At 41.7% G+C, this 26935-nt stretch overlaps 1 protein-coding gene across 5 annotated transcripts in view; it reads right to left on the reverse strand.

Moving 5' to 3' along the window:
* The window catches only part of RALGAPA2 (Ral GTPase activating protein catalytic subunit alpha 2), a 1651508-nt gene that overhangs the window by 1267544 nt on the left and 357029 nt on the right, over positions 1–26935 (reverse strand). For all 5 annotated transcript variants that reach the window (XM_069234346.1, XM_069234347.1, XM_069234343.1 and 2 more), the window contains exon 4: positions 7981–8038. In XM_069234346.1, coding sequence (XP_069090447.1) covers positions 7981–8038 — 58 coding nt within the window. The remainder of the gene's footprint in view (positions 1–7980; positions 8039–26935) is intronic.

The raw sequence follows: 26935 nt of genomic DNA on the forward strand, positions 1-26935 counted from the left end.
GGTTCACCTAAGTTAAACTTGGTGTGTCAAATTCCTAGCATCTAACAGCAGTGATACAATTTACACCCTTTAAAGTAAGCATTTTTTTCTGAGCAGTTCAGTTTAGCATAACTGCATCACTGCTTAACATTGCTCACACTTGCACTGAAAGCGTGATCGTATGTCAAGTAGAAATTATTCTCCACCAAGTGCATAAATTACAGATTTTCAAAAGCTTCCCTCTAACACAACTTACATGTTGTTCTGCAAATGCCACAATAAGCACATAATCTGACAAATGCCTTTAATGGGAATGAAGATTGTGTAAAAGGTAAAGTTTTTAGCCTCTAAACCTCATTTTCCATCATAGGTATCGTCATTAAGTATACTAAAAAACAACAGCCTACATGGGAACGCCTTTTTTTTTTTTAAACAATATTTTTATTTATAATATTTCTGTTCTATTTCCATACACGTATCTGAAAGTACCATAGTCTGTCTTCTTTAAAATTTAAATAAATTAAAAAAATATTTGCAATTACAATTAAAAACTGAGTAGTCTCATTCGAAAGGCCGAGAATCATCGTGTCACAGTCAGCTCATCTGGGCAATAAAGGATCAATTTATCAGGGAAGCAGGCGAGCAGCTTATAAATCAAATGAAGATAACCATAACGTAGTTCTGGGATTACGTAAGTAACCTTTCCATTTCCATCACGAGGTCTTCATTAACACTCAAACAATTACTACATAGGTGCTTCAAAAATGTAACTAACAGGAACAACCCTAAATAAAGCAGAATGGACTGCATTACCGCTTATACACTGGGACTATCAGGAAGACTAATCTGAATATTATTCCCCACAGGTGGCTGATGGGGAAATGGGAAAACTGGAGCCACGGTGTCCCGAGAGTGGAGTTGCAGTGTCCCGAAAGTATGAGGCTCCCTTACTTCTGCTGAACGTAGCTGACTGCCTTTATACCCTTTGCTGGTCTTCAATGAGAGGAAAATCTGCTTTAGTTATGGCTGGAGTTCTTGCCATTGAAGGATCTAAACTCTCAAACAATAAATATTTTTCAGCGATCTGTAATGATGCTTAAGGTACTCTGTTTCTAATCCTACTTCGATTACAGTCACAGTTCACAAATTTATGAGATGCAGAACTGCAGGTACAAGATCTGCTGGAGAACTGAAGAGTGAGATACCTTAACTTCTGAGTTTTTTTGCGTAAGCCCTCTAAATCACTCAGAAGATTTTCCACTGAACCAGGCCATGACGTGAACCATGCACACGGAGACTGGGGGTTGAGGACTTCTTGAGAGCCCTCCATTTTATTTGCAGGGAGAGCTTCTGCAAACGTCTATTCTGTCTTCCACAAAGATCTGTCATGATGACCCAGTAATGTTTTTCACTTGCAGCCTTCATCAACAGACATACAGAGTGAAAGACTGTACTTTTTCTAGAATTTGTTTTTTTCTCTCCCGTAGCCTAAGAAACTGGAGGTAAGGAGACAGTAGAATACCCTTCCTACTGTAGCCACAATGGCTGAATTTGGCTGCAAAGCAAATCTGCTGCTCTGCTGGTTTCTACTTCGAGAAATTAAGTAGCATCTTTTGTACATACCTGTGAGAGGAATGGTCACATTATGGGTTTGATGACAAAGCAATAAAAAGCAGTATTCACTTCTTGGATATAGGCTCTTAACTAGAGTACCTCATAAATATGTAATCTTTTAGTATATGCAGCTGTTTTGTCATGTTCTCAAGCTAGGACTTCACAGAAGTTGTTCATATAATGTACTGGTAACAGCAGTTGCTATAGTAACTTAGAGAATATACTCCAGTGAGGTGAAGTGTCTACATCTGTTGTAGCGTTATGATCCTCTGAGTTCAATTTGTGTGATATTTAATTATCTAAGTGCACAACGAAGACATGGAGTGTGCTCCTTTGTTAGCATATATCTTCCGAAAAGATCAGGATAGAGTTTTGATAACTGCCTTGGATTAGCGACTTAGGGAAGTATCTTCTATGAGTCATACATTTTTTAAGCGTAGGAGTCATGGACCTGTTCATCTTGGAAGGAGTTCTCCATGCACATGAAGATTTTGGCATTAGCAAGGCCGTAATAATGATCATGTTCACAGACGTTTGAGGAGCTACTGGTAAAAGAGAAGAATAGGGGGAAATAACAGGAGTTATACTCAAACGATAATAAGCCTCAGATTACTCCAGCTCAGACAATGAATTGACATGTCTTATTGAAGCTGAATGCTTCATTATTCATGGGTGTCTTGTTGAAAACGGGCCCACACATCAAATGTAATACCTGATTCAACATAAAATAAGTCCTTGATTTTAACACTGAACGGCTTACAGCAGTGGGGACATTTCCACAAACAATAAGATCATGTATGGACATATGTGGCGGTATTTAGCACATCAGACATTAGGGCTCACTACAAGGCTACTCCCTTATAAATAACCATTGAATGGTGATATGGTGTAGGGGCTGATAGGGAGCTTGCCTTAGAAAAAAAGGGCTACAAGGGAGGCATTCACTCAACGCACATCCCTTGGGGGTAGAATGGATCTTTTGCTCTCCCTAGCTAGTAAACTGGTCACTAAAATTTGAATAGACACTTAGGGACAGTGGATGGGGAGACAGACTCATTGAGGTGATGTCACTGTGGGCCAGGATGGGTCTTCAACAGGTCTCGATGCTGCAAGGCTTCAAACAATTGGACCTGATTGGAATCGCACTTTGGAAGATGCGAGATTGGGAAATGTTCTTAAGTCCTCTAAAGACCTGCAGGGGGAAATACAAACTATGGAAGGGGGGGGTCTCCCAAACTGTTTGAGATGTTCTTCACAGACCAGATTTGATGCACACAATAGGGGTATGTGGAGTGCACTTCCCCTTTCTGAGAGGAAGTCCTTTCCAACCTTTGCTCCATGCTGGGATAGAGTAACTCAGGGATCCTAGATTGACTATCCTACACATAAAGGCAGACTTGGATATGGAGAGACACAAAATGGTTTTGCTGTGGTTGGGTCTGGTAGTGGCAAAGAAGGACATGTCCTGGATGGTGCTAACCCCTCGCTGAAGCAATGGAAGAAGAGATTAGATCAGTGTATGAGCATGGAGCTCATCTATGTCGCCAAAGGGTGCCAGCTGAAACATTTCAAAATCTGGTTGGACTATTGCCAGTACCAGGGGTTAGAGTTATAGATCATGCAACTGTAATTTTAGATGAAGAAATTCACAGATACCAACCTAATATATAGGGAAGGATGGTTATGAACAGTTTTGGGGTGCTTTATTGGTTGAGTTACTTCATAAGTTGATATATGATGGGGCAGGGTGAACAAGGCAGCTTTGTTATTATTCAATTGAATGTGCCAACCATTCTGTCTCCTGCCCACAAGGTGGCGGCGGACATATAACTAATAAAATCTCATTTAAAAAAGTCACCAAGAATACTCTTCAAATGTTTATTAATCTTCTAGCTTCTTCTTGCAAAGCGTGATTTCCTCTTGATTCTTCAGAGGTGTTCTAAAAATATTTTGGCAGACAGTACACTCGTCCAAAGTAGGTGGGAGTCTGGAAGTCATCTGTTAGAAAGAGTTTGAGGATGATGTTTTCTGCTTTCACTAAACCCCATTCTCATCCTAAACTGAAGCAAGACTAAACGGTTCCATAAAGGCATTCCTGTGAGATACTGTTAGTTAGAATAATAAAAAATGTAAGACTTCTGCTTAGAAAGTCAATTCACATAAAAAGAGTGGATTCTAAATAATTCTTCTGGTCAAGAAGGTGAAATATGGGAAGTACACAAGAACTTAAAAAAAGAACCGAAGCTACTGCCAGTACAAGTCATGACTAGACTAGACTAGAGCGGCTGGCTCCCTTAATGGGCAAGGTCAACAGCATAAAGGTCCCCCATAGTCAGGCGCATTGGAGATGTTTTCTGTCACTTGGTCGTAAACTAACGACATTTTCAATATATTTGGCTTCTTAAAGAAAACAAAACCACAAGAACTCTAGAAATATTAAGTAAATAGATAGGATTGAAAAATGTATCTCAGTATTTTCATACCTTTATTAGCATCATGAACATTCTGACGTTAATCAAGATTTGATTAAGAGATCATAGGACATTTCTTGAAGCATAATCAGGGAAAGAAAAGTTTGTGAGAAAATATACATTAAAGATCTTCTGAAAAATTCTAGGGTCATTGTATTATTTGTGTCGTTGTAATTTTAGGTTTGATGACAAGCTATAACATTCTTGTCATAATGTATAGTGCATATTTTGCAAAATGCAGTTAGACAAAGGTGTATCTTTCTATGAATGTTACACATCTTCTGAGTTGAAGCAACAGGAGAGCAGGAAATAAACTTAAAAGTAATTAAAGGAACATTCATTTCCTTTACAGATGGGAAGTTAGAGTTGTATCTGGATAGACAGAAATGCTGAAAAGGAACTTTATGACTGAGCAATAAACTAATGTGTCTTCCTTTCTTCATTCTTTATTTGCGGGTTCTTTTTCAGCTTACCTATCTCTAAAGATAGATTCAATTTTTGCTGGTCACATTTTGAAGATAGTAACTGACTGAATGTGGAGATTCTTCAAGGTAACCTGAACTGAGGAAATGTGATCACATTTGCTAACGCTAATGGCAACTCTATCAGCTGCATGCAAAGCTGCTTTGAGAGAGGCTAAGTGGTATATGTGAGAATTTCAACAAGGAGGAAGTTCCATAGTGCAGTCTCAATAAAGAGCGATCAAATCATTTGTTTGAAATCTCTGTCTGAGATAAAACATGTAAATCACCCCAACAGTCTGAAATGGCATTATGCCCATTTAACTTATGAAATAAAGTGTGTTTGTAAGCTCAAATTCTTGGCCAAGCAGAAGCCTCTAGATTTAAAGCTTCCCACAACGAAATGGCTAGAGTTCACCATAATATGTGTGTTGAGCCAGGCTTGGACACTAAAGGGGAAGTCTGAGAAAAGATAAAGAGCAACTTTTTTTTAAAGCAGGTTAAATTTATGCATGGTAGTTGGGAATCAGTTCATTTGTTATTTTAAGTGCTGTAATCAGTTTCATTCATACCTATCCTTTGCTTGATTTTCTTTTTTATATAATCAAAATGTTAAGGATTTTGTTATAGAAACATAACACATGGACATTGAATCTGTACAATAAAGCTTCCCCTTGACAGCCAACTCAGGAAACATAATGTGGGATAAGAATACACAGAGTAGCCCACCACTTTCCCCATATCTTTGTATGTTTTTAGGGGACGTCTTTTGCCCTGTAAATGGGTTTCTCCATTTTTGCACACCAGTCAATGGCAAGTTTCTGTTCTGTAAGGGTGGGTGTTTTTTTTGATTTCCAGTGTTTGGCAACTATTCCCACCAAAGTCACCCCTTGGCCCACCCAGATCCTCCAAGAGTTCCAGCAAGGCAATTTGGGGCCATGGATCAACAGGGCACCTGAGAACCCTCAATAGGGTAAGCGAGTATCTCCTGCCAGTACAGCGTGAGAGTGGGGCAGTCCCAAATGACCAGAAAGAAGTTCCCTTCCACTTCTGGGTTTTGGAAACATTCCGCTGTTAGGTGCCACGCTGCTCACCAAAGTTCATGAAGTATAGGATAAGTATCATGAAAAAGTGAAGTTGAATGAGGTGGAGTTGAGCTAGTGTCTGGGTGGGCAATTCGAGCCTCCCTCCAATCGTCCTAATCTAAGAGAGCAACCCTAGTGGCCCCTTGTACCTTCAGGGTTACAAAAGGATCAAGGTAGTGAATACCCAATGATTTATATATGTGGGATGTCCCTTCTTTCCCCCCATTGGGCTCATGAGGAGCTTGGCTTTGAAAGTACTCAATTTGGAGGCTTTGTTCAAAGAGTCTTGGTGTTGTATAAGGGAGTGATGCAGTTGGGAATATTTGTCGAGTTGAGTTTTCCTGAAAACACTTCATATCCGAGCATTGCCATAGGTCTCTCACTCATGAAATACCGATAAGGTACCATTTGTAGAAGCAATCAAGCCTTGTGAATTGTTGTAAGCAAAAGTAGTGCCATAGTGAGGTCTCCATTGTAACCCCGCTCTCCCGTGCTTACCTACCTAAAGGCCGCTTGCCATGCCAAAGTCCGATTCTAGTAATCTCCGAAAGAGTACAGAGAACTAGCAAGGCTTGTCACGGCTCGCCATTGCTAACCAAAACACCAGGTCAGACCACCCTCCCGCACAGCCACTCGTTCAGCACTAATGTCTGGGATGCCCAGTCATACAGCTGTACATTAGCCATGCCCATTTTGACATCCTAAGTTGACTGGGTTCATGTACCGAACGTGATGTATGGGACCGCTCCACCCATAGAACAAAGGAATTGTAGCATGAAGATCCCGAAGCCAGTTTTGGAGGTAGCCAAGGGGAAGTTTTAAAGCTCATAAAGAAAATGCAGCAGGGCCATCATTTTAAAGAGGCACACTCTACCGAGCATTGCCATAGGTCTCTCACTCATGAAATACCGATAAGGTACCATTTGTAGAAGCAATCAAGCCTTGTGAATTGTTGTAAGCAAAAGTAGTGCCATAGTGAGGTCTCCATTGTAACCCCGCTCTCCCGTGCTTACCTACCTAAAGGCCGCTTGCCATGCCAAAGTCCGATTCTAGTAATCTCCGAAAGAGTACAGAGAACTAGCAAGGCTTGTCACGGCTCGCCATTGCTAACCAAAACACCAGGTCAGACCACCCTCCCGCACAGCCACTCGTTCAGCACTAATGTCTGGGATGCCCAGTCATACAGCTGTACATTAGCCATGCCCATTTTGACATCCTAAGTTGACTGGGTTCATGTACCGAACGTGATGTATGGGACCGCTCCACCCATAGAACAAAGGAATTGTAGCATGAAGATCCCGAAGCCAGTTTTGGAGGTAGCCAAGGGGAAGTTTTAAAGCTCATAAAGAAAATGCAGCAGGGCCATCATTTTAAAGAGGCACACTCTATCTAGTATGTTCAGCAGAAAACTGACCCATCTGATTAAGTTGTTTTATTTAGAGCAGTAGGGGGTTACTATTTAGTGCCCAAGTAAGGTTGGGCTCACATAGAACGCCAGGCATTTGAAGCTTCGTCAATGGACCAGTACTTGTGATCTCACAAGTCCCTCCTTAATGACACTAACAAAGACTAGGACCCGTTCACGTGAAGCCTCAAAGTGGCTTCGTATAGTTCCAGCAGTCACACAAAGCAGGGTTTGGTAGAGAAAGGATGGGAAAGAAACAGGACTACTTTATCGGTATGAAGAGCAATCCGGTCCTTGGTTGCTATCCTCTAATCAAACACCCACACCTGGGCATTGCACTGGACCCACACCACCACAAGGTCGATAGTCAGGGCAAACAGGAGAAGGGATAGATAGCATCACTGCCAAATAACTTGTCGTCTGGTGAACCTGGAGGGGAGAGTACCTTTCACCCACACTTGCGCCTGTGGTTGAGCTTAAAGGTTTCAGACATCTTTGCTGGACGATTTTAAGGAGAGTTGAAGATTTTACTGTCTCAAAAGCCATCTATAAGTCAGAGTATGAGTTGCCTTTTAGTAGTAAAAGGAGTCAACTATTTTTATTACTGCTGTTCCTGGTTTGCATCCTGCCAGAATTCTGATTGAAGCCCACTTACAAAGTCATTTTTTTCTATAAACAACTTGAGCATAATCTCTCCAGGTTTTGGGTAACCACAAAACTATTAAAAGTTACGACAGCCGCAACCCCCACAGGAGTAGGGTAGATAGCATCTCCACTGGCTACAGGTGCATCTTTATTTACCCACCTTTAAGGATACTTGGCTCACCGATGTTGGGATACCCTTTAGAGTTCGACCACTTAGACTTAATGACAATATGCAGTTCTGGCTTCAATGTTCTAATTACAGGTGTACCTGTGTCAAAGAAAAATATATTTTCACGCTGTTATAAATAATTATCACTTACCTATGCTGTGGTATTGCCATCTATAATAGATTCTTTCAGGTAGTAGTTGTAGAATTTTCTGCAAGAAGTGAAATTGGTAAACATAGGATTACTTAAAATGTGATGTGTACAAACTGTAAAAGTGAACGCATTCTAGAGTATTGTATTTTCACCACATATCAATTGAAAACAAATTAAATAAAATCAACTTTACATCCAAAGAGTAACATTAATAAATCACATTGATTTAAATCAAGCCTAAACTACAGCAGCCAAAAATATCTAAAATGATTTAGAACCCTAAACACTTGACTATTCAGCTTGTTCGTCCAATGATTTATTCTTTGTTACAATGTGTTGATGCTCTATCTGTGAAACGAATAGGGGACATATTCTCTAATTGTGTATTAAGATATTAAGCAGGCCATTTTTTCTTGACAGAATACTAGCTATGTATTCAGATGGGTGGATGTGTGATTGTGCATACGCAGGTTAGTCACACAGCAAATATTACTTTATTTTTAAATTATCAGCTCTTTGATTGTGAAAGAGTAGTTTGAAGTGAGGTTAGCTGTTAAAAACATCAACACAGAACAAAAGATCACATATAATTAACTTCATTTTTTCAAACATTTGTCAATGCATTAGTAAAGGCGTTTTAAAGGTTTAATAATGCTGAATTTATCAAAAACTCAAGAAAAAAAAAATATTATTAGATTTAAGATAGCTGAGTGACACAGAACTCTCCACATGTGCCAAACCTACAAATAAGCATTGAAAATGTCAACAGTTCTGGCTTCTGCACAGTGAAAGATTTTGATGATGTATTAGGGTCACCTTATTTTAGACCCCTAAAAACAACACAGCCCAAGTACTGATGGCATTAGCTGTGAGACATTTATTGGTGTGAGTCCCCTGATGGATTTACCCCATTTTAATCTTTCAATTAAAAAACATGGGCCTTGCTAGATGAACATTTGAGTCTAGACAGTTTGTTTTATGTAAAGTAAGCCTACATATGGTCATAACTTACTACCCAAACAGCTGATTTAAGGAGCGTTCTTAACGATACAAGAGTAACTTAAATGTTTTTCAAGTACAGGCTACATGCTAAAGTAGCAAACGTATGTCTGTCTTCCTAACCTTATGACTGCACAGTCAAAAACGTATCTCCGTTATTTATTTGTGGTATGAGAGGCACATTTCAAAGCGAAAAAAGCATTACACAGCAATAGCATTTCTCTAATATAAACATTTTACTCAATTTACTTTTTTCACACTTTGTTTGTGAATACCAAAATGGTACCATAGTGTGGATGTTCAGCTACTTTGTATTACTTTTCTCTGGCCACTACAAGGATTCTCCTATGGAGAAAGGTAGCTTCTACACATCTAAAAGGAATTTAACAGTGTGGAATCTATACATATAGGGCCTCATTATGAACCTGGCGGTCACAAGACCACCAGGTTTGCAGCTGGCAGTCGGAGATCCCAGCGGTCTGGAGGTGGTTGTGGTGGGGTCCTAATCCACCAGGGCAGCGCTGCCCTGGGGATTTCCAACCCCCTTCTCCGCCAGCAGTTTCACGGCGGTACCACCTCCATGAAAATGCTGGCGGAGAATGGATGCAGGGGGACGCCCTGGCCAGCACCATCGCAATGTTCACTGTCTGCTTTGCAGACAGTAAACAGTGCAGGCGTGCTGGTGCACCCTGTGCTCTAAGGCATTGCTGCGGGCTCGATTACGAGCCGGAGACAATGCTGTAGACTGTTTCTCGCTAGGCCAGCAGGAAACTCTTAATGGGCCTGGCGGTGAGGTAGCCAGTGTGGCGGCAACCTCCCATCGGAAGTTCAGCGGATGGTGAAAACTAATCAGGCCCATAATGTGAGAGTTATATACACATAAATTACATGTTAGCGTGCACAGCTAAGACGATTCTGCCATTGTGCATTGTCATTGAGTTAGATGTAATAGATAATTTTTTTGTCTATGCATTACTCTGAAGAATGGAAAAAACTTTCCAATCAGGTCTGTAGAAGGTTAGAAGTTGGTTTTGATCGATAATATAGGTGTTTCAGCTCTGGTTAGTTTACACCAAATAGTTTCCTGCAAATCCACATAGACAAGGGGTGTAGATTTCATTTGGTGTGCCAAAGCCTATGACGGCTATTACCCTTGTGTCACTCTGCCTGAACACTGGCTCAGAACAAGCTGCACAGGCAGCTCAATGACTCGTGGTCAGGAGCCACGTAAAATGGGTCAAAGTAAAAGATACTACTGTCATGTGTCAAGATGGGGTAATAAAACATAATGGAGAACATGGTTATCAAGAGAACAAAGTGAAGTCAATGTATAAAAAAAGAAGAGCAGCTGTGAGGGGACAGAGGAGAAACAGGAGAGGGATTGACAACAGGCATTTTAGAGAAAGGTGAGGGGGGGCAAGACAGAACAAGAATATGAATAACGCTGTGAATGGTAATGCATGGAGAAGTAATAGAAAGAGAAGAGCAAGAAAGCGGACTAGATGATTTGAGAGGGTTTGAAGTTAGTCAGAAAAAAACAACATTGCAAGAACTCTTTGAGCTCTCACTATATCAAGACGATGCAAGATCCATAACGTAGGCACTTGTGAGGACTTGGAAGCGAAATAATGGTCTACCACCTCTTTCACTGTCCCACTGAATACATTGGAGCAATGCACTAGATAACAAACAATCTAAACGACTATATGTCCCTGTGGCGGGGACAAAGCAAGAATATGCCTTAACTTTAGGGTATCTCACTCTCAAAACATCCAGTAAGCCCACACCAGATATAACTTCCTGTGGGGTGCATGTAATTGCTGGTTTAGTGTCTAATCTAGCACACAGTTCAGATTTCCTGCCATAAGAACTTCAGAGATCAGATGATCCGCAGCTACACCCATCACTGTACCAAAGAAGTCCCTTCATCTGAATTAGGTCCATATATATTTGCCATACAGATATTTCTAGCTTCCAGCGTACCTGAGGCAATCACTTAGGGATGCATATTAACCTCCTTAGTCAGAAAGGGGACCCCCGGGGCTACCCAAGTGAGTACACCTGTGGCATAATTATAATACGAAGTCACAAACATTTGGCTCCTCTATCTTAGCCTTAGGTACATAATACACTCCCCCCCCCCCCCCCCCCAGGTGTGGGTCTCCTGTAAGAATGCCACTACCACCCCATAACGTCGTAAGTATCAGTACACTCGCCTTCTCCTGCCAGGCCGACCCAAACCTCGAACGTTCCAGGTCAAAAACTTTTATTTGGAAGCCATAAATCACAGTTTTCACTCATTCTCTCATCAAGTTGCAGACCCTGCAAACCACACTGACAGTCACTTCACATGCAGCACAGTGAAGAACCAAAGGCACAAGCATCCTGAAGCCAATACTTACATAGCATTCAAACCATAACACTCATCAACTATAGGAAACAGTACCCCCCCCCCCCAAAAGCAGTGGGTTTGAACAACTTGGGCCCCTAAACATCAGGCCAACTACATAGTCCCACCACCGCAATACCCCGCTAAGGTCAGAGCCTCAACTGTAAATGTTGCTTTTTGTGGTGAGCCTTGCATTCCCCTCAAGTGGTAGGCCAGAGGCACTCCAACCACTCGCAACAAGACTGCCTCCCACCATGACCGTCCGGCCAGCAGCTGTCCAAACCGATTCCATTTCAACATTAATGTACAGGAGCTTATAAATAATGCTCCATTGGTAACCACCGCCCCGTAGAAAAATTAACAGATGCAGCTCACTCAACAGTGTCTGTTACCAAACGCAATCCTACCAGTTGCATGAGAATATTTGACCTAACTCCTCTATAACAAAAGTCAAAACTGAAACAGCCTTAGTGTTTAGGGGCAGTCATATCACCCTTCACTTGTAATTCTCCAGCACTCAGTCTGTGCCATCACTACAGTAATCAGCAACTTGTGAGTCTGAAAGGATTCATGAGAGTCTGGCACAAAGTTGGTGTCCCTCAATGTTCTGTCTGGACATAAAAGAATCTTCCCCGTCTGCCAGAAGTCTGAGCTCTGACCAGAATCTGCAGTGGGTTTCCGAGACCTTGTACTCCTCCGGGGGATCCCAGTATCACATAATCTGTTGGTGGATTGTTGTTTGTGTGGAACATGGCCCAGGGAGTCAGGTCAGCCGTTAACTTCCTCGGGGGCAACAAAGAAAAGAGCTCTCCCTTGGTACTGAACTCACAGCTTTTCTGGGAACATGAGACTGTAACAGATACCACGGTCCTACAGTCACTTTTTGGTCAGCATATAGTCTCTGCAGAGGTCTTGTACCTTGTGGGTAAAGTCCGGGAAGATCATGATGTTCTTGTTCTCAAATTGGGGAGACCACCCAGACCCGCACATGTTGTAGTATTGCATCCCTGTTGCAAAAATTTAACAGCTGGACAATTATGGCACAAGATGGTGTCCCAAGCCTAGGCATCAGAACCAATGCATGATGTGCGCGCTCAATAGTAAAAAAAAAAAACTTGGAGGTGCCTGGGCTTTAGAACTGTTGTTATCCAATACTCTAAAAACTGTTCCGTTGACTGTCCCTCTACTTTGTCAGGGAAGCCCACAAATCGGAGACTGTTCCTTCAGGAATGACTCTCACCATCCTCCAGCCTGTCATCCAGACGACCCGTGAGTGCCTGAAGCTCCGAAACTGTTTTCCTGACAGAGGCCACTTCTTGCTGGAGTTTCGTAGGCCACCCCCTCCACCTCCGTGACGTTCTCAGAGATTTTCCTGAAGCCTGTACATAGAAGGGCCACCCCAAGCACCACTGTGTCGATTTTTGCCAGCATGATTTCTCAGGACCCTTTAATAACCATCATGAAGTCTGCCAGTGTAGGAAGCAGAGGCTCACCAGGTGGAAGTTGCTTAGGTTGTTCACCCACTGCGCTATTAAGTGGGAAGGGGTGTGCTTAACTGTCTATCTAACTGGCCTGCAAATTTTTGGTAGGCTTATGTTTCTCCATAGTGAGGAAAAGCAGGTCATAACAGTCTTGGTCCCCGGGAAAGAATGCCCTGAGAAACATTGTGCGTCCTCCCAAGGAACAGCCCTCTAGAGGTCAGCTGTCACAAAAAAACGTAGGCGTCATTAAAACCATACGCACAAGCGTGGCGTCCATCCATGTAACAGGGTTCACACCTGCTGCCTCTGCAGACACTAGCCTCTGCAATGTGCCAGTAAGACCTCCCCTCGAGTAAATGTTGAAGTTCAGGGGGGTTCAAGATCACCACCAAAAGAGCCCTTGTATTATGAAATTCTCCACCAATATCGAAGACTGTGTGGAAATGGGTCTAAGTCCAGGCCTAGCAGGATCAGGGCACTCAGTTCAGTGCTTTCCTCCCTCACCTGCTAGAGCCTCAATCTCCAAGTCCAAATAAACAGTACAGGGGCTTTAATTACAAATACAGTCCTCAGAGTTCAAAGGTACTGTATGGCCCTTAATAAAAAAACAATTCAAGTACCCAATGGATATATTTGTTAACTGCTCCTATCCAATGAAGGGAGTGGGGACCGGCAGCTCAAGCAGAAACTTTAATAAGGCAGTCTCCAGGCCCGCACCATTGCCAAAACTCAGCAGGGCATCGAGTCCTCCTCCTATGTGCCCCAGACAAATCAGAAAAGGGTCCCTGCCAACAGTCAGCAGCCTCACCGGTCAGGCTAGGCCCCAGCAATCTTTGCAGACGCCACCACACTCCTACAGGGCCGCGAGCAAGACCCGTTAATTGTGTAGTTCTCCCCAACCGAAGTCAGCCACACCGCCAACTCGGGCCTGCGGTGCCAGGCGCACTCCACAGCCCTTCAAAGTGGCCCGACAGCGCCCACTTCAGGGTCACAGTCACTCCATCTGCCGAGGCCCACCACTAATGGCGGATCTCCGTCTGGCAAATGTCACAGCAGGCAGTTATTCTTTAAGGGCAATGGGAGGGGAAGCAGTCGGGGTAGAGGGCAGTTCTGCAGAATCCTTTGGATGCCTGTCTTCAGGGGTTGTGGGGAGAATTAGTTGCAGATTAAAGGCTATTATTATGAGGCTGGCAGGGAGCTCAGAGGAAACGTTACCAGGTGGCCATCTTGCCAGGCCATGCCCAGGGAGGAGTCATACTTATTCATGAATTTCTGCAATGTACCTTGGGTCAACTAAATGCAATAAAAAACATTAATCATTTTCAAGTCCATCAGATCAGACCCGTAAATACCAATGATAATCTTAGTCTAGGAGGAATAAACTACTTATATGAAATTGATTGGGTTGCTATTATACAGCAGAGGTGCCGCCTTTCAACGCCCACTCAATAAATATTTGTAGTGCAAAGATCTCGTACTCTTGCACCAAAAGCCAATCTGCAGAGTCTGCTGGCTTCCTTAGTATTGAATCCTTGTAGATGAATTAGCCCATGAGAAATACTGCTGAAAAAAACCCACCTCTCCAAAAATAAAATAGGCTGGGAGCAGAGAAGGATGGTGTTGCTACAGGTTTGTTTAGGTGAAAAAAAAAGTAACAATGTTGTTCAATGAAATGTGGACACCATGCTTTCACTTGAAAGACAGATGCATAACTTCCTGACCACCTAAATTTAGCTTCTGTCTCTTACCACGTTAACACTCTCTCCAAAGGAGAACAAAACTGTCCACAGATCCGCACAGAATTAGTTTTAGTTTAGGCTTTGATTTTTTAATATGTTTATTACATTTTCAACAAAAGGGAAAAGGGAAAAAACATAGTTTTACATGACTTTCAGAGGAAAAAAAGCCAGAGGTATTCATGTGGCATAAGATACAGTATTACATCATAACCAGGGCTCAGTCTTATTTGATCAGGTCCAGCTATTTTTAATACTTACTCATCCCTTGAGTTTACACTGAACAGGAATTCTGTTTAGTTGAAAAGTGGAGGGGCAATAAAAGATGCCTTTAAATCTTGTTCTTATGTCACAGTTCCTCTATGTTCACAGACAGAGGTCAAAAGTCAGTTTTTCTTACAATTAATTTTCCTTCTGACTGCAGAGTTTCAGGACTTTGTAAGGTGAACTTTGTGACCTGCTGGTTAGGATGTAAAATAAAAGGATATAGGGTGTCAGGATTTTCCTAACACACAAAAGTTAAATGACTAAGCCAACTGTGCAAACAGTAGTTGTGAAAGCCCTATTTTATATTTCTGTGTGATGAAAAAAGATTTAATAGGATGAAAACAAATCAGAATACTTTACATGTTGATCTGCAAATGATATGTTTTCTGAAACCCAATTTTCACCAATTGTTAATACACTTTATAGTTTTATCAGTTAAGTTGCAAGTTAATGGAGAGGTTTTTGGACATTTCTTGAAAAGTAACTGTGTGTAGATGTAGGAAGTTGGCTCTGTATGTACTATTTCAAAGTAAGAAATAGCATGCACAGAGTCCAAGGGTTCCCCTTAGAGGTAAGATAGTGGCAAAAAGAGATAATTCTAATGCTCTATTTTATGGTAGTGTGGTCTAGCAGTAGGCTTATCAGAGGGTAGTGTTAAGCATTTGTTGTACACACACAGGCAATAAATGAGGAACACACACTCAAAGACAATTCCAGGCCAATAGGTTTGTATATAGAAAAATGTCTTTTCTTAGTTTATTTTAAGAACCACAGGTTCAAGATTTACAAACAATACTTTAAATGAAGGGTATTTCACTCGGGTATCTTAGGAACTTTGAATCAACACAATATCATGTACAGTTTTGGCAAACATGGCAATAAGCTATTTTAAAACTAGACAGTGCAATTTTCAACAGTTCCTGGGGGAGGTAAGTATTGGTTAGTTTGGCAAGTGAGTAAAGCACCTACAGGGCTCAAAGTTGGGTCCAAGGTAGCCCACCGTTGGGGGTTCAGGGCAAGCCCAAAGTTACCACACCAGCAGCTCAGGGCCGGTCAGGTGCAGAGGTCAAAGTGGTGCCCAAAACGCATAGGCTTCAATGGAGAAGGGGGTGCCCCGGTTCCAGTCTGCCAGCAGGTAAGTACCCGCGTCTTCAGAGGGCAGACCAGGGGGATTTTGTAGAGCACCGGGGGGGACACAAGTCAGCACAAAAAGTACACCCTCAGCGGCACAGGGCGGCCAGGTGCAGTGTGCAAACAGGCGTCAGGTTTACAATGGGGTTCAATGGGAGACCAAGGGGTCTCTTCAGCGATGCAGGCAGGCAAGGGGGGGGGCTCCTCGGGGTAGCCACCACCTGGGCAAGGGAGAGGGCCACCAGGGGGGACACAAGTCAGCACAAAAAGTACACCCTCAGCGGCACAGGGGCGGCCGGGTGCAGAATGCAAACAGGTGTCAGGTTTGCAATAGGTTTCAATGGGAGACCCAGGGGTCTCTTCAGCGATGCAGGCAGGCAAGGGGGGGGGGGGGACTCCTCGGGGTACCCACCGCCTGGGCAAGGGAGAGGGCCACCTGGGGTTCGCTTCCGCACTGGAGGTCGGATCCTTCAGATCCTGGGGGCTGCGGGTGCAGTGTCTTTACCAGGTGTCGGGTTCTTTCAGGCAGGAAGTCGCGGTCAGGGGGAGCCTCTGGATTCCCTCTGCAGGGGTCGCTGGGGGGGCTCAGGGGGGTCAACTCTGGCTATTCACAGGGTCGCAGTCGCCGGGGAGTCCTCCCTGTAGTGTTGGTTCTCCGCAGGTCAAGCCGGGGGCGTCGGATGCAGAGAGGAAAGTCTCACGCTTCCAGCGGGAAACGTGTGGTCTTTAAAAGTTGCTTCTTTGTTGCAAAGTTGCACTCTTTGTGGAACAGGGCCGCTGTCCTCTGGAGTTCTTGGTCCTTTTAGATGCAGGGTAGTCCTCTGAGGCTTCAGAGGTCGCTGGACCCTGGGGGACGCGTCACTGTTGCAGTTTTTCTCGAAGTGGGGAGACAGGACGGTAGGGCTGGGGCCAAAGCAGTTGGTGTCTCCGTCTTCTCTGCAGGGCTTCAGGTCAGCAGTCCTTCTTCATCTTCAGGTTGCAGGAATCTAGTTTCCTAGGTTCTGGGGTGCCCCTAAATACTGAATTTAGGGGTGTGTTTAGGTCTGGGAGGGCAGTAGCCAATGGCTACTGTCCTTGAGGGTGGCTACACCCTCTTTGTGCCTCCTCCCTGAGGGGAGGGGGGCACATCCCTATTCCTATTGGGGGAATCCTCCAAAATCAAGATGGAGGATTTCTAAAGGCAGGGGTCACCTCAGCTAAGGACATCTTAGGGGCTGTCCTGACTGGTGGTTGACTCCTCCTTGTTTTTCCCATTAACTCCCCTGGACTTACCGCCAAAAGTGGGGGCTGTGTCCAGGGGGCGGGCATCTCCACTAGCTGGAGTGCCCTGGGGCATTGTAACACGAAGCCTGAGCCTTTGAGGCTCACTCCTAGGTGTTACAGTTCCTGCAGGGGGGAGGTGAAAAGCACCTCCACCCAGAGCAGGTTTTTGTTTCTGTCCTCAGAGAGCACAAAGGCCCTCACCACATGGGGTCAGAAACTCATCTCTCAGCAGCAGGCTGGCACAGACCAGTCAGTCCTGCACTGAACAATTGGGTAAAATACAGGGGGCATCTCTAAGATGCCCTCTGTGTGCATTTCTTAATAAATCCAACACTGGCATCAGTGTGGGTTTATTATTCTGAGAAGTTTGATACCAAACTTCCCAGTATTCAGTGTAGCCATTATGGAGCTGTGGAGTTCATTTTTGACAAACTCCCAGAATATATACTTAATATGGCCACACTACACTTACAATGTCTAAGAATAGACTTAGACACTGTAGGGGCATATTGCTCATGCAGCTATGCCCTCACCTGTGGTATAGTGCACCCTGCCTTAGGGCTGTAAGGCCTACTAGAGGGGTGACTTACCTATGCCACAGGCAACATTTTGTGTGCATGGCATCCTGAGGGGGATGCCATGTCGACTTTGCCTTTTTTCTCCCCACCAACACACATAATCTGCAATGGCAGTGTGCATGTGTTAGGTGAGGGGTCCCTTATGGTGGCACAACATATGCTGCAGTCCTTAGGGACCTTCCCTGGTACTGGTACCTTTTACAAGGGACTTATCTGTGTGCCAGGGGTGTGCCAATTGTGGAAACAATGGTACATTTTAGGTGAAAGAACACTGGTTCTGGGGCCTGGTTAGCAGGGTCCCAGAACACTTCTCAGTCAAGTCAGTATCAGTATTAGGCAAAACGTGGGGGGTAACTACAACTGGGAGCCATTTCCTTACAGTAGATGACAATATGTTACCACATCATGGTTTAGTGATATATTTATTAAAATTGAGTGTTTAAACAAACTGAGAAACACTCCTGCCCTGATGGCAATATTGTTAGTGAACTAAAAGAAGTCCTAGGTTATGTGGGCTAGATGTCATGGGTATGTGGGCTAGAGTCTTGAGATGCATGCAGCAAACTTTATTCTACTTAATCAAACAAAAGAGTTTTTTTTGTACTGAGCTGAGCGCACATATTTGAAGGTGCAATTATATGTGAGAATTAGGAAAAAGGAGACTCTGTAAACTTTTTTCCTAGGGTCACACAATTCGAGACCCGGCTACAGGTCAAGTACATTACAGTTAGGTCGAGCAGATTATTTAAGTTACTCGACCTGTAGGTCTAGTAATATTTTTATGTTTTTTTAAGCCCTGTAATCAAAAGAAAAACAAACTGATGGTCAGAAATGTCTCGACACCACTGCAAACAACCATTTACCATTAGCCTATGTACTTTTAGCATTGACTCTAAACCAGGGGTTTATGAAGGGACAAGAGAAGAGAGTGACACATATGATAGGTTTACATAAATATTAAGCATGATTGGTGTCATTAAATACATATAACAAAGTATATTCCGAGTTACAGAAAGTTCCAGTTTTTGTGCATGACAACTTAGCTAAATGGCATTCCAACCCATCTTTCATTCAAGTCAAGGAGGTATAAGTTCACTGTTTTCAGCAAGTTTCAGGTGTAGAGTCTCACACACAGTTACTGGGAGTTCTTCCCTCTACATTATTTTTTTTCTTCTGGTTCTAAATGGATGTAGCCTGAGCTTCATATAATTTTAGGAGCGCCTATCAACAGGAATGCACCTGCTGGACAGTTCCACTACATAGCTGGTGGTTGCCTGGCTACCAATGAGGTAAAGTTGGCAAACCGGAAATTCAGTTTTTTCTTTTTCTCGCTGATAATGAGGTTCAGTGCAGGTCGGGAATGAACATGAGGAGAACCTTGGTGAACACTCTCAGAGCAGTCCAACTTTCAGGCAAATGGGAGACACCTGTTCTGGTAGTACAAAAAAATGAGGAACGCCCCCTATCTTTTTTTACGCATAGGGGAAATTGCAAGCTTTAGTTGAAATCGTGTAAGTTAATTAAATATTCCAGACAATGGTAAAAATGAAGAGATTTAGAATGTGTCACTGCACTTAGCTGTTTTACACTTAAGAAAACGGTGAGAGTCAAAACATTACAAACTGTGGCCTTCTGCTGGCACTTCTGCGGGAGAAGGTGTCTTTCAATATCAAAGACAATATGAGTTTGAAAATAAATGTGCGGAAGCATACAGTTTGGAAGAAAAACACGAATGGCCCACTTTGCTGATCTGTATTGTTGATTAGTCTTTTGTAATAAGTATCCAAAGGGATGAGTGCTTTATTCTTCCATCTAAAACGTGACAAAGGGACTTCAAAGAAAACATTTCACCAACAAAAAGTACTGTTAAAGCACTGGAACTCCTGTGTCTCTAATTGCCTCAACATATTAATATAGTACTCCAAAACATAGGAAGATGAATGACTTGAGGCATTTGAGTCAAAATACACATATGAGAATAGGAATATGTATTCCAAGTGAACCCATCCCAATCTGATTCCTGGTACTTCCCATTAGAGTTGAGCTTAAACATGGGGGTGCTGACAAAAAAACTTATAGATGCAGCCCAAGGTCATGGTAAACTTTCATCAGCCCATTGTTGACATCAGATAACTAAGAGCAAGGATGCGGAGACTCTTAACCACCAGGCAAGCTACCTTAAATCCAATTCCAACAAGCAGTAAATGGAAAGAGCTGCTAAAAAGTCCAGAACAAAAGGTAACAAACCTTAGCATACGCAATGCACTGTAGCATTCTGTCTTTGTTCCACTGACTGGTAACTGCAAACAAAACCATAGTAAAATGACCAACACCCAAACTTTTCTCGTAACTAATGAAGTGAAAACTGTGCTCCTATAAGAAAACCTTAATCACAGATGCCGACGTTGATTGCTACGTAACACCATGCCACACATGCGGTTTAAAACTGTCTGGGGCTAACTGTGACCCAGAATGTATTATAACTTGCTATTTTTTTGCATTGTTCTAAAATGAAGTACAATTTTGAGTGGAAGAATAATGTATTATTTACTGTTGCAAGAAAATACTTCAGTAAACCCTAGTACACCTGATTCAAAAGAACCTTGTTTATGATCATCAGTTCTCTGTACTTGACATGGTTCAGGGCTGCTCAAAGTCAACTGTACCTAAAAGCAGTTAACGTATGACAACATGTGAAGTGGTAAATTGTCCCCCAGAGCCTGATATGACCCTATGGTTTTATCTAATCATCAGTCATACTGCTCTACAGATCCAAAAGGTACATAAAGATCTACATGTTTCCTAGACTATTGCCCTAGCTGGACATTGAACTTAGAGTGTTATTCAACTGTATTATATTGTATTACTGCTTCATGTTCCTAACTCAAACACTCCAAGATTAAGACAAGACTTATTGGCCTGACTACATCAAGCGAGTCAAGACCCAAACAGTAACATTTACATCTAAATGGCGCAATAATAGCTAAGGCCCTGAGATACGACCAGTAACCTTGTAACCAGCCCAGTAACCACTAACTACCACATAACCTGATGAAAAGACCCGCCACATGGTTATAAATCTAAACTTGATTAGTTATTTAACTGGAAAGACGTGGCACTTATGAAGAGCAAGTGTGATCTGTTTACTTACATAGATGTTAGTGGCCACCCTGGCTATAGCTGTCGAATCATCAAGATCACTCCTGATTATGGCACATGTGACTTGTACTGTTTGGGATAGCATTCCAGTGTGCTGCACGCATAAATTTCAAACTAATGCTATCAATCCATGTGAGTGTATTTTCTTTGATTTGAACCTTAAACCTCATTAGCAAATTATTACTCAAGAAAATCACAGTTAATTTTAATACAATGTAGCATTGCTTCATGAAAAAATAAAAATCAACCAAGACAATAGAGAGAAACAAAATGCACATAACTTATCCCTTTTCCAATCCTCTGGATTGTCAAATTATTAGAATATATATATAAATTGGGCTAATTAATCTCTGGGTGAGGTCTACGCACATGCTACATCAGAGTCCTCCATTTACATCTTTCGACTTAATGACCAGGAGTCATAACCAATCACACAGATGAGTTCTGATAACACAATCACAGCACCTATATGTGTGAACATGCAACAACAAAGTAATATTTCACAGTAACAAAGCTTCAGTACAGAAAATCCTTATTCATGAAAACCGAGAGTGCATTTTGCTACGTCCATTATTAGATGGCATATCAACAAAATCATATTTTGGCAAGTCAAACATGAAGAGATAAGGAGCACGGCAGCTGCATTTGACATAATATACCTCTTGGTGTATGTAATCAAGCTAGTAAGATTCAAGAGAAATCACCTGCCCCCAACGAAAGGAGAGAACTATCTATCCCTTGCTGCTGAGATAAATACTTTATGGAAAATTTGTTAAGCAAACGCAACATTTTCAGGTTCCATTTCGCACCACAAATTTTAATATTCCTCTCACGATTCTGTACATCCCGAAGTCAGATTATTTAGGGGTTTCAAACACAGTCTGGAAGAAAAGATTATTTCATTCAGGAATGGACTTTCGTCACAACATTAACTCAAATTATCTAAACTTCAGAAAAAAGTGCCAATTGTAATCACGTATTTAGTTTCAATCACATGAGAGCAATTTACATATAAATTAAATGCTTATTGACAGTTCATTAAAACCATTCAATTGCTGCATCATGAATGATTGACTGGATACAGCATGAAATATTTGTTAAAACAGGTTCACTGTGTGTGTATCATTTGAATATGCGTTTTACAAACATAGAAAATGTTTACAAGTTTTCTGGTTGGGATATCCTCAGTGCTGCTAAAACATATACAATATAAAATAAATCATACATTACAAAATTAATTTTATTATGTGGCGTGTAATAGGTCCGTAAACTCTGAGACAGTGTTTAGAAATGTTTACATATATACACATGAAAATGCCATCAGTGCTGCTGAAACACATAACAGAAAGCTGCATTTGCTCTCTCAAATGTATATCACTGTGCTATCTCCTCCGCATCACAAGGTTCGAAGTGTTGCCCTAAAAGCTGGACTTTTATTTCCCATGAGAAAGAACGGTCTAGGCATACTTGTGGCGCCGATTTATTTTTCTAAGTTCGTACGTTTAATTAAGTGTGATTTTTGTTTAAAAGGATTTCAGGTCAAGACACTAGATTTGGAAAATTCCAATTCCAATCGAATTTGGGCTTGGCTCCTGGAGTTTGGCAATCTAAATATTGATTATAGATATATATATATATGAGTTTAGACTTTGCCTAAGTGAACCAGCTATTGAATTGACCAGGAAAAGCTGCCAACTCAAAGGATAGAGGTGGCAGATCAGATATTTTGCATTCAATATTCTAAACACTTGTTTTATAGCGGGACCCATCAGATGCTGTTTTGTCTTAGCAAGTGCAAATTTTTATGCCTCTGCTTTACTTTCTAGTCCTTGGATTTGCCACTTGTGCTGACCTCAGCCATGGAATACCAGCCCCTAGGTAATTGTAGGTCATTGTGCTAGAAATTGAGATGAATTACTATGATCGAACAGCACAGCATTTTTCTTTTTTTCTCTTGTTTACTACAAGAGAAAAAAATCATCTGCAGTAATTGAGGAGGCTTTTTAGCAACTGTTGAAAGTCTATGGTGGGATAGTTTAAAAAGACTGTCAAAGACAAACTGGGAGACATTAGAACAGTGACTTAAAAAACTCTAATTTGACCTTCAATCAAGCGGTGTCGCATTTTGGACCAATCTCCAGAACACTTCAGTGATACTAAATGCTCTGGCTTCTTACATCAATGTCCAAGAGAACTAGGCAAGCTGCTGATTCTTGTATTTTAGGACACTCATATGAACTGCTTAGAGCGGATTTTTTAAACAGTTTGTGCTAACCTTTTTTGTCATTTTTGAATAGCATACTGTTAGTTTAACCACCATACATGTTGGTTACTGAGGTGTGCCGTTTGAATGATTATTTGAGCCTGGAATCTCATGTAAACAAAACAATAATACTAAAAAAATTAGGAGTATATATTTATCTCATCTTTCTTCCTGTCTGTGTAGGTTCACTCCCTAAACTTGTCAACGGTTCAAACTCAAACACATACTCCTCTCTCAATGCCCCGCAAAGACAACCAGATTATTGGGAATGCTCATTCAATGACCATCATAAGGGAACGTCCACTGAATACCCAAATCATTCTGCTTGAAGAAACTTAAGCTCAAGGTTACAATGTTTGCGTCACGGGAATTATCATTTACCTGGACTTTAAAAGTCCTAAATTGCTGCATAACAATAATGCATCAAATTTACCACACACTCTTGAAGACATTCAAACTGCTTTTTAGTTTTCAATACACAAAGTACCAAGCGCGTCGCATGGAATCACATGCAGTGACTGCAAGTGGAACATGCACATTTAAATGAGCAAGTGTCCAGTTATATGGGACTGTGTAAACAAATTATAGGCTACTGTATATGCAGTAAAAGAAGACGGCGTTTTCCCATTATGATTCTCTTGTAGTACATACTGTATCAGTAATGCACACACGTCTTACAGAAGTGTAACAATTTGATAAAACCCTGCTGGCAATATCATATTGTATTTTCTCTCCATGGCCTAGTGCTCAGTTGAAACTCTGGTTCTGTGCATGGTAATCCACTACAACACACTTGAAACTGAAATTAGATATTACCACTGATCATCTCGTCAGGGTACCTGTCAGTTTCTTTCACTCATTACCTGGGTAAGTCTCCCATGAAGGCAGATCTCAGTTTTATGAGTAATGTAAAAGTTAATTGAAATACCCACTGGTTTTAAAATACTTTCAGCACAGTGTTTGCTCAAGGACTACAAACAATAGTGTCAACATATTTCAGCAATGCTGACGATCTCATTTTAGCATCTGTCCTGTCAACTTTCCCTTGGTAGCAAGTTAGAACGGTGATAATGCTGACCTTCTTTGGACATGAGCGGAAATTAGAACTTGGGCCAGAGTATTAACAATGCCAGTGATACACGCAAAGGCCCTTCTTCTTGGATTTAGGGAATTACCACCAAGTAATTACCCCATGGCAAACACACTCGAGGCTCGACTCGAGGCTCATGTTTCACACAGCTTGTTTCCTCGTTCAGACCTCCAAAATGTAATATTTCCCATGCACTCATTTTGCCAGAATTTACACGCCACAATTAGAACATGGGAAATGGCTATGACTGTGCGAAATTGGCAAAGTACTTAGATCCCAACTCGGGTGCAAACGCCGATTTGCACCTAAATCGCAGATTACCAGGCCACTTGTACTGAGGCCCAAATAAAGGTATACCAGATAAAGTGTCACCCGCACTCTTTTTTGAGGACCAGAACTTATCTTTCTTTATCAGATATTGACCGCGAGCAAGAGAGAGTAAAACCATATACGTGAAATAAGACCGCATCGGTGAAATAAGAAAGAAGAGAAAGATGGAAGAAAGGAAGAAAGCAGGGACCGGGAAGAGTGAGATAAAGCGGCAGGGAGTGTCAGGTAGTGGACTGAAGAGGCCTGAGGTGAATTCAACACTATGCAGCCTTGGTATTCGACAAGCTGATTTTTAGGGGCACCACTGGAGCTCAGCTTTGGGCACCTGCCTCATTCTCTTACAAATGACGCACTGCCCATGTAGACCAAATGTATAGATTTTAGGATATTTCAAAGACAAAGTAATTAAGTAAAGACTACATTAATATCGTACAAACAGAAATGCTTTGCCTGCGTGAGGAATGCCAAGTTACCACTAACTAATGGGCCAGCACACTACAAGACGCAGATCCGTTAGAATTTTAAGTTCAAAGACAAAGAACACGGCTGAACAGTTTGCTGGGATGCTCGTTAATTATTTAAAAAGGCTTACTTAAAAATACACAACGAGAAAAGTGAAAGCTATGGCCCTGGGGAAGAGACTCGCTCCTGCGTGAAATTCTAAAATACATTTATGGCATGACCCGCTTACATGATCACAAAGAAAACGCAGAAGAAAACCGTGCAAATAACCACAGCGGAAAACCGGAAATAGCTAACCAGCTACACCAAAAATAGAGGAATGCATTGGCATACAATCCCCACAGGGCAGGATCATCAACTCCATTAAGGCATGAAGGTTATAAGGTATAAAGACAAAATGAGATATGAGAATAACTTGAAAGATGTGAAAGACATATTTTAATGATCTCTGATATTTAATTTTTACTTCATGTTTTAAACCAACGTTAACAAGATAAGTAATTATACTAGGAATAGGAACATAATGAAGGACTTGCTTTATAGAGTAATTGGCTATCAGTTACTCTGGCTTTGGACGTTACGTTACTTTCAGTCCAAACAGGTCAAGGTAGATGGATCGTTGAGCAATCACAAAATAACTATTTATGAATATGCAAACTTCTACCAGGAAAAAAGCAGTGAAATAATGTATTGTAAGGCATAATATTCACTTATATGTGCTATTAGTCATAAGCTATGGAAGGGAACTCTGAAAGGGGGCTCATGAAATATTCCTGTTCTTTTATCACCCCATCATGAACACCCACAGACAGCCTGAGCTCAAGTAGAGGCGACTCAGTTCCCAGTGAGCACTATGCACGAGAGATAAAAACACAGCACTTTCCTTTGGCGCTGGGCAATTTGCAGCAGCTGTGAGTAGCTCATTTGCACATTTTCCATATAATGTTACTTATAAATGGCTCCTATGCCATCAACATTTATAGGTGACTCAGTTTGGCTATGTATTTATACATGTGTTAGGATTAGGTCCTCATCTATGGATTCATCCAGGTCCCTTTTCTGGTCCACACTTGTTATTTCATTTCTCAATGTTTAACTCACTTAGCATGGGTTGTACCTGGATGTCAAGTTCTACCTACTAATCTTTTACTCAATCCCAGAGAATGGAAAAACCTGGTGTTGAGAGAACTATTCATTAATATTAAAGTTTAGACTGGGGTGAACAAGGACATCAAGACATCAGAGTTCTCATTATAATACCGAGGTGCAGGAAATGTCAAATATTCCCAATCAAATATGCAAACAGCATAAGTAAAGTGTAGCTCATGCCACAGAACTAGATTAAAGGTCGATCTGCACATAAAAAGAAAAATCATAAACAAGTAAGATACATTCTTGTAATTATCGTTTCATGTGGCGAGAGATGCAGGAAGCCTGGACTTGGCATAAGCTTTCTGTATTAAAGTAATCCACATGTTTCAGTATTAAGTTATTTTTTATCCAAGGAAGACCTAAATTATGTGATAGTTGACTTGTTTCATAAGAAAAAGGGAATGTATTTCTACATCCTTGAAGAATCCAATGATCCTTCAATGTGGCCAGAATCACAGCTTTAGTGAGCACTAGATAAACCTAAATACTATTAATCACCCGAAATATATAAGGACTGTGGTTATGTTGGTGCCAGAGATGGAGGAACTAGAAAATGGTGGTTCTTACATTCAGTGTCTGCACAGATTAAAAACATTACCAAGCAAAACAATAGTACTAGTAGTCAATGTGCTAAAACTCAGACAGCAGCAGTCAT

The sequence above is a fragment of the Pleurodeles waltl genome, chromosome 5, assembly GCF_031143425.1.
Source record: "Pleurodeles waltl isolate 20211129_DDA chromosome 5, aPleWal1.hap1.20221129, whole genome shotgun sequence".
Taxonomy (NCBI): Eukaryota; Metazoa; Chordata; class Amphibia; order Caudata; family Salamandridae; genus Pleurodeles; species Pleurodeles waltl.